Consider the following 12,069-nt stretch of genomic DNA (forward strand, 5'->3'; position numbering starts at 1 on the left):
GGCCCTTTTTAAGTAAGTGAAGTCATCAGGGCCTTGTTACCGGGCCCCAGCTAGAAACACTCAGGGATTGTAATGGTACCTATCACGTCACAGTCTAACCTAGCAAGTACTGTGGAGACCCCATGCAGAATGGCGACTCCAGTAGGAGGAGCTTCCAGTCATTGGGGAGGCTCCTTCAAGGCGTGAGAAGTACAGTCAGCTCACACTCATGCCAAAGGAGTGAAAGTCAAAGGATCTTCTAGTCAATCCAGATAGCAGGGAACAAGGTGACGGATTCTTAAAACACAAAATAGATTTTAAAAAATCCTCAAATTGGGAAGCATGGGCAGTTCTCTTATATAGCAAGTAATTGAAGGAAAAAAGGGTTTTCTGGTTTTGTTTTATTTTACCAATTGTAAGAACCATGCTGTAGAACTGAGCATATACAGTGAATAGGGTTGTGGCATATTTCTATCTATTCTATTTCTATTTTGCTACCTCGAATCTTAATACCGTGATCCTAGGCTCTTAAGCAAACCTCAAAAACTTTAAAAATTTGTTTATGCAGTTATAAAAATTTACTCTTTTCCTTCCAGAAAAAAAAGTCATTATATATTGGAAACCTGTCTTTGAGTACACTTTGGAGGACCAAGTTATAGATTAGTACCTCTTCAAATATGTATCTCCTTATATACCATTTTAGTGGAGTTTACTCCAAAATATTCTGTATCTCTTTGGTGAAGTGCCCCTGTGTCAGTCATATTTGCTGAATGTTCACAGTGGTCAGGGTATTTGCCAAAGGAGAAATGAGTCGCTGTTACTGTACAAAGATACTCAAATTCTTTTCACTTAATTCTGCCTCTAGAAACAAAGATAACAACTTTGATCCAAAAGGAAGAAAAATGAGAAATATTTTGGAATATGGGATAATGGTTAGCAGGAATAGTCATGGCATTTATGAAAGGAATTAAATTCCAATCACAACACATTATTTTCTATGACTGTTTGCTCTATTTTGGGTTTTTAAAATTCCTCAACATTATATAAATCCAATAACACATTGCTTTGCCATATGTCTGCTTCCTTTAAAAAATGCCCACAGCCAACTGATGGGAAGTGCTAGCACCATCCTGTCAAAGTGTTCTCATGGAATTTGGGGTCACTGGACATCAGCTCCTACCTGGGGTTTGATAGTTCAGTGAAACCATCTGGCAGCCAGCGTTCCAGAAAATCTGAGGCATGTAATTACTGGAATCAACTCGGCCTCCCTTGGGGTAAATGCGACTCATTTGCCGTTTGTTGTAACTGTAACTTATTAAGGAAAACAGAAAAAAAGAGTCCTACAGCAGAGAAAAATAAACAACAAGGAGCTAAAACAACGAAGGTCTAGGCCAAGAATGACAAACAAGTAGACAGCACAGAGCAGATTTCACATTTACAAATGATGCTTAAGATCACAGTTCACTGTGTGGGTTACAAAAACGACTTTCCTTTGGGCAGATTGTCACAGCTGCCATGGTCTTTCTCACGTATCATTTTATTAACCCCACCACCAGAATGATATATTAGCCATTTATCTATCTCAGAGGCTCCTGCCAAACCAACGTGAGTCAACCACTCATTCCACTTGATACATAAGGATACTTGACAAATTCAATTGCATGTGTCTTCAAGTAGCCAAGGCCGACTGATTCATTAAAAGAAGACATGTTATAATGAATATTGCGTTCTGTAAAAGAAAAGCAAAGATGGATTCAGGAACCCTGCCATCAAACCCTCACCAAAAAACAGCAATAAATAAATACAATTACACCCTGAATCACGAGGCCTTGAAGGCTAATGCTACATTTTTCGTTGACATCCTGTGGATGGAGACATCTGTCTTTAAAAAAAAAAAAAAAAAAGTGCTGAATTAAATTGGGAGTCATTAAAGAAATTACATGTACCCCAATGGCCACAGCCACCACTGAAATATGAATTTTTGATGATAATGATGATTATGATGGCTTCTCTAGCCCAGAAATGAAGTTTTTAAATACTTCTTATGTTTTTTTGAAAACCAGCTTTTGATTAAAAGGAGTCTTGTGAATGCACGTGGGAACAGAAGAGGCTACATGCCCAGCACTAATAAATCCATAGTCTCTCATCGCCACCTTGTGGTTGAGGTGATGAATGACAATGTAATGTCACCACATAACAAGGTGGCTTCTATGGTCTGTGAAACAAAAATAAGGTGAGGTGGAACAGCCCCCATGCCCACAAAGAAAAATGGCAACAAGTTAGATAAAAGCTCATCTGCACCATAAAAGCAAAAAAGGCAACTGCATTTAACCTTTGGTGTTACCTTCTGCCACATGGAAACCTTGAAACTTTACAGGCTGGGCGTAGTTGATCATTGTGGACAAATATGGATGGATATTAGTGGTAGCACCTACATATTTATAAGATGCCATCCACGCCTGCTCATCTTCTACAGTGACCAGGCCCTATAAGCACAAGAAAACATATAAGTCAATGACTTCAGTAGGACCCATGGATACGTGCTGCAGATTTCCTTAATAAAGATAATTGCACACACACAAATTCAAAGTTAAAGACTTTTTCTTCCTCAGTTACACTAAAGGATACTTTAAGAAGTTAGTGTTTTTGTAGCTCTAAATAATGCAAAAGGAGGTAATCATAAAATATTAAGTTTATCTTACATTTGTAGGACATTTTTAGATTTTTAAGGGACTTTAAAATATTCAAGAAATTACTGGCCGGGAACAGTGGCTCACGCCTTTAATCCCAGCACTTTGGGAGGCCAGGAGTTCAAGACAAGCCTGGCGAACATGGCAAAACCCCATCTCTACTAAAAATGCCAAAAATTAGCTGGGTATGGTGGCGTGAGCCTGTAATTCCAGCTACTTGGGAGGCTGAGGCAGGAGAATCGCTTGAACCCAGGAGGCAGAGGTTGTGGTGAGCTGAGATTGTGCCACTGCACTCCAGACCAGGCAACAGAGCAAGACTCCATCTCAAAAAAAAAAAAAAAAAAAAAAAAGAAATTACTATATTGGACCTCACAGCAATACTATGAAATAGATATAGCAGGTATTACACATATTTTTACAAATTGAGGCACAACATCAAAAATAGTTACTCTCGAACATTAGCGTGCATCAGAATCACCTGGAAGGCTTTTTAAACTAAAACAGATTCCTGGGCCCCACACTCAGAGTTTCTGTTGAAGTGAGTCTGCAGTGAGGCCAGTCATTGCTGTAACTAGTTCCCAGGTGCTAATGATGCTGCCTCTTTGGGGACTATGTTTCACCGTAGCACTCTAGAATGTAAGCCACATACATACGTGGCTTATGGTATTTATAAAAGCACTTAATCTTAAAAGTAATCTAATAACTTGCTGCATAGGACATATTGAAATTGCATTACTTTGTATACAGAAAAAAGAAAACAAATTAGTTTATTTATTGATAGAAAAAACAACAACAAAACCAACAACAAAAGTAATATCTTCAAAAGTGATCAATATTTTTGCTGAGAACTTTGCAAAGCTAAATTTCCTGCATAAAGTGAATCTAGTTGGATAAATTCCTTAGTTGGGTGATGTAATCCATGAGCTAAAAAATGGTCAGATGCTGGGCGTGGTGGCTCACGCCTGTAATCCCAGCACTTTGGGAGGCCAAGGTGGGCGGATCACAAGGTCAGGAGATGGAGACCATCCTGGCGAACACTGTGAAACCCCGTCTCTATTAAAAATACAAAATAATTAGCTGGGCGTGGTGGCGGGCGCCTGTAGTCCTAGCTACCGGGAGGCTGAGGCAGGAGAATGGTGTGAACCCAGGGGGCAGAGCTTGCAGTGAGCGGAAATCGCGCCACTGCACTCCAGCCTGGGCAACAGAGCGAGACTCTGTCTCAAAAAAAAAAAATGGTCAATTTGTTTGTCTTAACTGATGACTTAACAATCTGAGTATTCTAAATTATCAAACTGATTTCACCAATAAAAGCCTGAAATAATCAAGAAATGTAACTTGGTTTTGTTTTTGTTTTTATCATTTTCTTAATGTGTCCTCCTGCTCCCCCACCAAACAACGGCCATGTCCGTTCCTTCCATGTGTGTTTAATAATAATAAATACCACCAGTGCTATGTGCTGGGTACCAGGATGAGTTCTTGCACACGTGGTCTCATTACTGTCTGTGATGTGTAGTGGGGATTAGAGTCCTACCCACTGACCACATGAGAAGATTGATGCCTTGAGAATTAAAGTAACTTAGCTAATAAATGACAATGACCAAATGTCAATCTGTACACTGTTGACTCAAATTATGAATTATGAAATTCTAGAACAAGAGAGTAATGTACTCACAAATATTTTGGGAGAGGCTTGTGACCATATTTATTCATAATTCTTTCAAATTTAATATTTAGAGGGTGAGAAGATAAGATCTCAACTCCAAATAGGATAGGACCCCACAGGCAGCAAGGCAGTTATTTTCTGAACTTCTGAAGTATGAGAATGAAGTTATTAGGCAAACTTCTGCCTGTGGCTGTCAGTCTCACTGTTGTAGGATAAACCATAAATACTTACTAAATAAAACCACTGTGATCACATGAAGAACTTTGAAGAGGATGAAAGAAAGTGAAAATGTAACTTTACCTTTCCTACAATAAGGCCAATAGCTAATAACATCAAGTAATACTCCTAGAAGTTATGCAGTGTAAAATTAATCAGTAATCTTCCAGAATGTCAATGTAGTGGGAACTAAGATTATCCTTTCTATTATGCTATAATATGGATTTGATGACCTATTCGCTCATTTTTATTTTCCAATTCAATATGCTGATGATCATGTAGTTCCACTGCAGGAATGAAATCTCTAATTCCAATGAAGAAAATGCCTTACTGCATTAAATACCTACTTTTAGAAAATCATCTCACTCACCTGCCCTAGTTTTGTGATTTTTATCAGGATTTAATCATTTTATCACCACAATTGATTCCTTCCTTTGAAGATTTTTTAAATTAGATGCATCTGATTTAAAATGTGCAAGGGAATTATTTTGTTACCTTTTTGTTGTTTTCATGTTCAAGGTCATCTGAAGCCTAGTTAGAGAAAGGAAATAATTTGTTTACTTCTCTAAAGGGCAAAATTCCAAATTTATTAGCCATACACACACAGATATTTAAATAAGTGTAGGTAAACTTGTTACTATATTTATCTGCTAATGTGGGACATTACTGATGACAAAAAGCCATGGATGACCTCACTGTTTTATGCACCAGAAGGGCTAATCTTAATGCCCTTTCCCTCCTTTGTGGACAGTCTTTACCTACTTAGATGTTTTATTATAATTATTTAATTAGTGCTTTAGTCATGGGGTTTGGGAAAAGCAGCGTGAATGGTCACTCTTGAGTAACTCAACATTCATGTCTGGGTATTGGCTAGGGACTGTATGCTGGTGCAGCCCCCCATACTGTCCCCAATTCATATACTGAAAATTTAATTCTCATGTGATGGCATTTGAAGATGGGGCCTTTGGGAGGTAATTTGGTCATGAGGGCCAAGCCAAGAGAGAGCTTGCCTCCTTATTCTCTGTCCACCACGTGAGGACATGACCACCAAGAAGGCCCCCTCACTAGGAACTTGATCTTAGACTTCTTAGACTCCAGAATGGTGAGAAATAGTTTTTAGTTGTTTAAGCCAATGGTATTTTTCTGATAGCAGCTCCAACTGACTAAGACACTAAGAAAATATTGATGAAGGCTTTAGCAACATTTTTTTTTTTTTTGAGACAGAGTCTTGCTCTGTTGCCCAGGCTGGAGTGCAGTGGCGCAATCTTGGCTCACCGCAAACTCCGCCTTCCGGGTTCAAGCAATTCTCCTGCCTCAGCTTCCTGAGTAGCTGGGATTATGGGCGTGTGCCATGGTGCCTGGCTAATTTTTGTATTAAAACAATACTCTTGAGTCTTAATAGATGTTCAGTATTCTCTAAGTAGTCACAATCCCCTATATCAGAAAAGATAGGGTGTAAAGGCAATCAATATTCCTTTGGCTTTATTCATCAGACAGATACTCTCCCCTCTTCCTATCACCAAATGTATCTGCCTACCTGCATCTTCATCCACTGTCTTCACTAATCAGGTGTTCCTGCTCCTGTGAAGGGCCACACCTTTGCACCACAGCGATCCCACCCTCTTCCACCTCCTCAAGGAATTCCAGGCAGTTATCCCCTCTCTTTCCTGCAAAACTAATCTCTTCCTCTCTACTGCACCACTTCCAAGTTTGCAAACACACTCCAGATTCATTCATCTGAAAAAGAAAACACTCCCTTGACTCCTCAGGTGCCCTTGGCCACCAGTCCATTTCTTGCTCCCCTTCACAGCAAAACTTCTCAAAAGCATAGTCTCTAGTCATTCATATCTGTGTGATTTGGTGTCACCACGCTGCCTGGCACTCCACTGAAATGTCTCTTTAAGGTTGCCAATGACCTCCATGCTAACAACCCAAAGGACACTCTTGAGTCTTCTTACTTAATCAGTCAGTAGCATTTGTTAAATTGAGTTTAGCCTAAAGCTATCTCTTTACCTATTCTAAAGGTTTCTTCATAAACTTTCACATAGTAAACTGTAGACTGAATGGATGTGTAAACAGACTGGAACCTACTCATGCACCAATCACAGAGTTTCAGCCAATCAAAGGTGGCCAACTATTCAACCTCTGTTCAAATAAAGCAAATACGGCTGTAAGCAATCCAGCTGCTTCTTTACCTCACTTCTGTTTTCTGTAGGTCACTTTCCTTTTTCTGTCAATAAATCTTCCACCACATGGCTGCACTGGAGTCTCTCTGAACCTCTTCTGGTTTGGGGCCTGCCCAATTTGGGAATTGTTTTTTTTTTTCCTCAACTAAACTCTGTTAAATTTAATTTGTCTAAGATTTTTACCACATTCTACAGTCAAACACTCAGTCTTTCTGTTAACACTGTTCTCTTTCTTGGTTTTCTTGGTGTCACTGCCTAATTTCCCTCCTACTTCTCTGGCCATACCTTGCTCTTCTTTTCTGGCTCCACTTTTAACAAGGACTCCACTTGGGCCTTCTTTTCCACCTTTCCCTGTGAATCATCTCCATATTTCCATTGTTTCAAATATGATCTTTTGAACTCCCAACTTGTATCTCTAGCTCAACCCATCTTCTATATACGCGAGATGAGGACGCCAGTGATCATGAGGATAATGCCAATGATAAAGATGAAAAGGATGATAATATACCAGCAACTAATACCTTTACAGGAGTTACCATGTGCCAGGCACCACGCTAAGCTCTTGACATGTCACAAACCATCCACTCTTCACAGTGACCCCATGAAATAGGTGTTATCGTCTTCACTTTGCAGATGAGGAAACTAAGGTACACAGAGGTTAAGTAACTTACCCAAAGTTAGACAGTTAGGAAATGAACCCAGAGAGAGAGTCAGATGGCAATGCTATATGAACACCTCCCCTTGAATACTTCACAGGCATCTCAAATAGTCATCCCATTTGAAACTCCTGAATTCTTTCTCTTTCGGTCTTCCCCATGCCGGTAAATGGTACCACCACCTACCCAATTCCTCAAACAAGGGCACTAGAGGGTCATCTCACTTCTTTCTCCCTCATTCCCACATTCCGTCCATCAGTAGCCTGTCCCATTTCTCAACACGTCTTGAAGCCACTCAGTCCTCTCTGGTGCGTTGTCCGGTTTGACCATCGGGGACTCTTGTCTGGCCTAGAGCAGCAGCCTGTCCTCACTGCTTTTCCCGCTTCCACTCCTGTTTCCTCCTAAACTAGTCTCCACATGGCAACCACAGCAATCTTTCAAAACTTGAATCAGGCTACACTGCCCCCTTCTCTAAACTTTTTCAGTAGCGTCACATTTCACTGAATATCTGAATTTCTCATAATGGCCTCCAAAATCCTACATCACCCAGTTCCCACCTACCTGCCTCATCTCATCTTGTCTCAGTCCACCCTCACTCAAGCCACTCTACTCACAGCCTTGCTGTTGTTACTGTGGTCCCTCCGCATGGAAAGTGATTCCTCTATCTCTGTGCATGGCCAATTCCTCTTGATCCTTTGTGTTCTGGTTTCCTTATTCTTTCTACTTCATTATTCTTCAGCACTCGTGTTTATGTTCATAATTGCACTCATCACAAGTTGTAATTATATAGTTATTTAACTACTTGCTTGTTTGCTGTTTCCGATCCCTTTCCCTAAACTACAGGGGGCCATGAGCTGCCTAAGGGCAGAAGGCAACTGTTTTACCCTTTTAGGTCATTATGGCTTAGACTATGCCTGATAAAAGGTAAGTACATGAATAACTATTTTCCTTGGCTGAGTATCTGGAAACATTTTTATGCTTACTGTACTTTAGGGGGAAGGTATATAATTAGCAGGACTAGTTCTCGAATGAGGGCTAGACTCAGGATGTTCAGGGGTCATTTTCCTGATGAATTCAAGATTAAACCTTACCCCTGGGATGCTGTCATTGTCTCCCTCCCCAGCTGCAATAACACAATACATGATACTATTTAGAGGACACTGGCCAAATGGGTAGTGGTTAACACCGGCCCTGACTAATGAGTAATTTAAATGTCTTTTTAAATTTAATATTGTGTATGTGTCAAGTTCTGGTCACCCAGCACAGACTCGTATCCTAAGCAATTTAGAAGGGGAATTATAGGTTACTTTATTCTCTTGTGGTTCTCACATTTCCAAAATTTCATAAATAACAGCTGCTGCCTCTTGAGAGTGATGAAAGAAAGGGGACTCTGACCTTCTTGACGCTATTTGCAACAGCTTCCTTGTGACCCAAGTCATCAGCAGAAAGTTCATTTCCAAATTTGAATTCAGGGTGAGCTTCCTCCTCTTGGTCAGCTGTGTGAAAGACAAATGGAAAATCCATGATGCCAAACCACTGCCAAGTAGTCAGACCTTGTTCATAATCTTGGGTAGAACATAAGCACTGTTAGAGAAAAAGGATGCTGAAAGAAAATGGGGACATTTATAGATGCAGTATTTTTTCAAGTAAAACTCTCACAAAACTCTTATCTATTCAACGTCAAGGAGCACATCTTGTTATGTATTATTTCTCCTGCACCTCAAATGTGGTTTGACATGCTTGATGCTTAATAAATTTTTCTTAAGTGGATGGCTACTTATATCCTACGAGAGAAAATAAGAAGGTGCAAGAAAAGAAATACATCGGATAATTCTGAAAGAGACTAAAATGTCCACTTGAATTTTATGGGCATAATGACTTATAGCTTGGCGTGGTAGAAAAAAGAAAGGCCTCAGAAGGATTGTGCTACTCCTGCAAACTATTTGTCAAACCTAGCATAGGGTTCAAAGGCTCAGGGCTCATTTGTCAGGCTCAGGTAGGAGGAGAAGTGGAAGTGGGTGCCAAATAAAGCTGGTGTCCCTGGAGCGTGGTCTAGTCTGTGAAAGAAAGTACACACACGGTGTTCATTGGTCCAGGAAAGTGACAAGAATGCCAGAATCCACCCAGGATGTTCACGGGAAAAAAAGGAACTACCTGCTGGAAAATGTGCAACATGCTGAGGTGAGATTTGGATTCACACAATCACCATTTGCAGGAATTCCCAGATAAAGAATTTGCTTAAAATCTAGCCAGGATGAGGAGAAACCCATAGACCTCATGATGAGGACAATACAAATCCACATGGTCACACCACAGGGCATGAGGGAACGTTACTGTAAAAACAAAACAAAAAAACCCACTAAAATAATTTCTGAGAAATTCAGAAAGGAGATGAGCAGACCCATAAGAATGAGATAGATTTTTGTAAAGCATGTTTAAAAGTACAAAGGAGAATGAAAGAACAGGAGTAAATGAAAAATGATTTCACTGATTCTAAGATGTACTTTTTTGTATTTTAATATTTATGATATTGTAGGGTGTTCTTCAACTGATGGTTTTTTCCAGTGAATGGAACCTATTTTTTCTTTCTTAGTCATAATAAAACAGTGGTGTCTTTCAACTGGTAGTATCTGGATTCAGAATTTCTAGATAGACTGTTTCATTTTGTGAAGTATCTCTCCAGGCACAGGAAGAGGGTGAGGAAAAGAAACAGCCACCTTCCTCTTCTGGAGCTGATAATTCTGATGAAGGGATATTCTCGAGGCAGACGATTAAAAAACAAAATCCAAACAACAACAACAACAAGCAGGTCATCGTAAGGCTTAGGCAGGAAGAAAAGGATTTGAGGAACTGGAATATGTCTTAAAATAATCTAATCCAGCATCTGTCTTTACTTATAAACGAGGAACTAGATGCAGAGATATGATTTGACTTGTCTGAAATCACAGAGCAAGATAATGGATCTACCTGTCTCTTGAATTCTTAGCACAGTTCTTCCAGGACTAGGTTTCCATGACCTACAGTCAGTAATCAAGATTTCAAAACTTCTCATGTCACTATTAAATTTTCATTTCATTTATGTCTAGTCTAAACTGCCCATACAGATGTAAACTACTTGAAGGCAAGGGGCGTGCCCCAAACAAGTGGTGGAGACTTAATAACCACCTTAAGAGAATTTTATGAATACCTGATCACTTTCTGAGTGTGCAGATATGCACAGACACACCTATAGCCACATACAATTTTGATATTCCCCACTACTTGTCTCCTATCCTGGGAGCCATGTGTCCTTCTGAATCTAAATCCAGCCTAATGCCTGGGCACCTGCTTTCACTGACTGAAAGCCTTTTCTATTTTCTATAGCCTCCAGGCAGGCCTCCCCTATTGAACTATGCTTGGTTTCCCCTTGCCTGCTGTGTTGAGGTATTTAAATTAGAGATTCTAGTCACACATGGATAGTAGATTCATACAGTGGCACTAAGGTAATTATAGCCGACTGGTTGACCAGAACCAAAGCCAAGTATTACTGAGGCAACCTAAGAATCACACACATAACAGGTGAAACAGGAGCCTTGTGCCATCTAGGTGGATGATTCTGTCCTTAGGTGCTTTTCTACATGGATACTAAATCATGTGGTTATTTCTGTTAAAACTTAACCCAAATCTCAAGTATATTTTGGAATAACATGGGAGTCACTAGAGGCAAATATTTTTCTGCCTGGAGGAATAATTACCATATGTATGTAGATGGTGGGAAAGCACCTTTAAGAATAATACATGAAGCCATACTGATGCTAATTTTAGATGACTGTGTGTGTTTAGGAAACATCACATCTTTGACTTTCATTCGTTCTATTCTTTCTCCTTTTTAAAAAAGTATTTTTTGCATATCTATGTTTTTACCATATTCCTGTGAATTGAAAGGGCAGTACTGTAAGGTACAAAAAGTCTTGACTGGAATCAGGTAGCTCCGGGATTGAATCTTAGTGCAATCGGTTGCCCGCTGTGGGATCATGTGCAAAATACGTCACCTCTCTAAGCTTCAGTCCCCTCATCTGAAAAATTGGTATAATAATACCCATTTCAGAGGCAGAGCTTGCAGTGAGCCGAGATTGCGCCACTGCACTCCAGCCTGGGCAACAGAGCAAGACTCCGTCTCAAAAAAAAAAAAAATAATAATAATAATACCCATTTCATCAGGCTGTATACAGGTTAGATAAGGCTGTAATTTAAGCTGCCTGGTCCACTGTTGGTACAACGATGGTAGTAATTATCATTAACACTGTTTTCTTGTTAATTTATTCCATTATTTCTGCAGTTAGTTTTACTGGATTATCGTATCGGCAATGCCTTACATATTTTAATTACCATTTAAGAAATTTAACTTAAAGGAACTGGTTTTACTGAATAGTCATCTTTTTTGCATCTTAGGAGTATTTTCTTGATCGTTTGAAATATATTTCTGCAAATATATTTTTCTTAAATCTTGTTTAGATTTATTATTTGCAAAAAAAAAAAATGTGAAAAAATATAGTAGGCATCATGGCTGACTATATTTTCCAAAAACAGCTGCCATATCATCTGCCCTCCTCTGTGCTCTTATGCAACGTGACTTTGTCACTCACTCACCCTCTTGAACTTGCATGGGCCCTGAGGCTGCTTTGATGAATAAAACATAG

General features: G+C 39.6%; 1 protein-coding gene across 17 annotated transcripts in view; it reads right to left on the reverse strand.

The window, feature by feature from the left end:
- PLCB4 (phospholipase C beta 4) overlaps window positions 1-12,069 on the reverse strand; it is a 413,770-nt gene that overhangs the window by 70,195 nt on the left and 331,506 nt on the right. For 12 of the 17 annotated variants that reach the window (XM_055266699.2, XM_055266709.2, XM_055266696.2 and 9 more), the window contains 5 exons: window positions 8,786-8,886; window positions 5,044-5,079; window positions 2,324-2,465; window positions 1,624-1,708; window positions 1,160-1,284 (listed from right to left, as the gene is read on the reverse strand). In XM_055266699.2, coding sequence (XP_055122674.1) covers window positions 1,160-1,284; window positions 1,624-1,708; window positions 2,324-2,465; window positions 5,044-5,079; window positions 8,786-8,886 — 489 coding nt within the window. The remainder of the gene's footprint in view (window positions 1-1,159; window positions 1,285-1,623; window positions 1,709-2,323; window positions 2,466-5,043; window positions 5,080-8,785; window positions 8,887-12,069) is intronic. The other 5 variants (XM_055266705.2, XM_055266703.2, XM_055266702.2 and 2 more) reach the window with 1 other exon arrangement.

Source organism: Symphalangus syndactylus, chromosome 24 (assembly GCF_028878055.3).
Source record: "Symphalangus syndactylus isolate Jambi chromosome 24, NHGRI_mSymSyn1-v2.1_pri, whole genome shotgun sequence".
NCBI classification, from domain to species: domain Eukaryota; kingdom Metazoa; phylum Chordata; class Mammalia; order Primates; family Hylobatidae; genus Symphalangus; species Symphalangus syndactylus.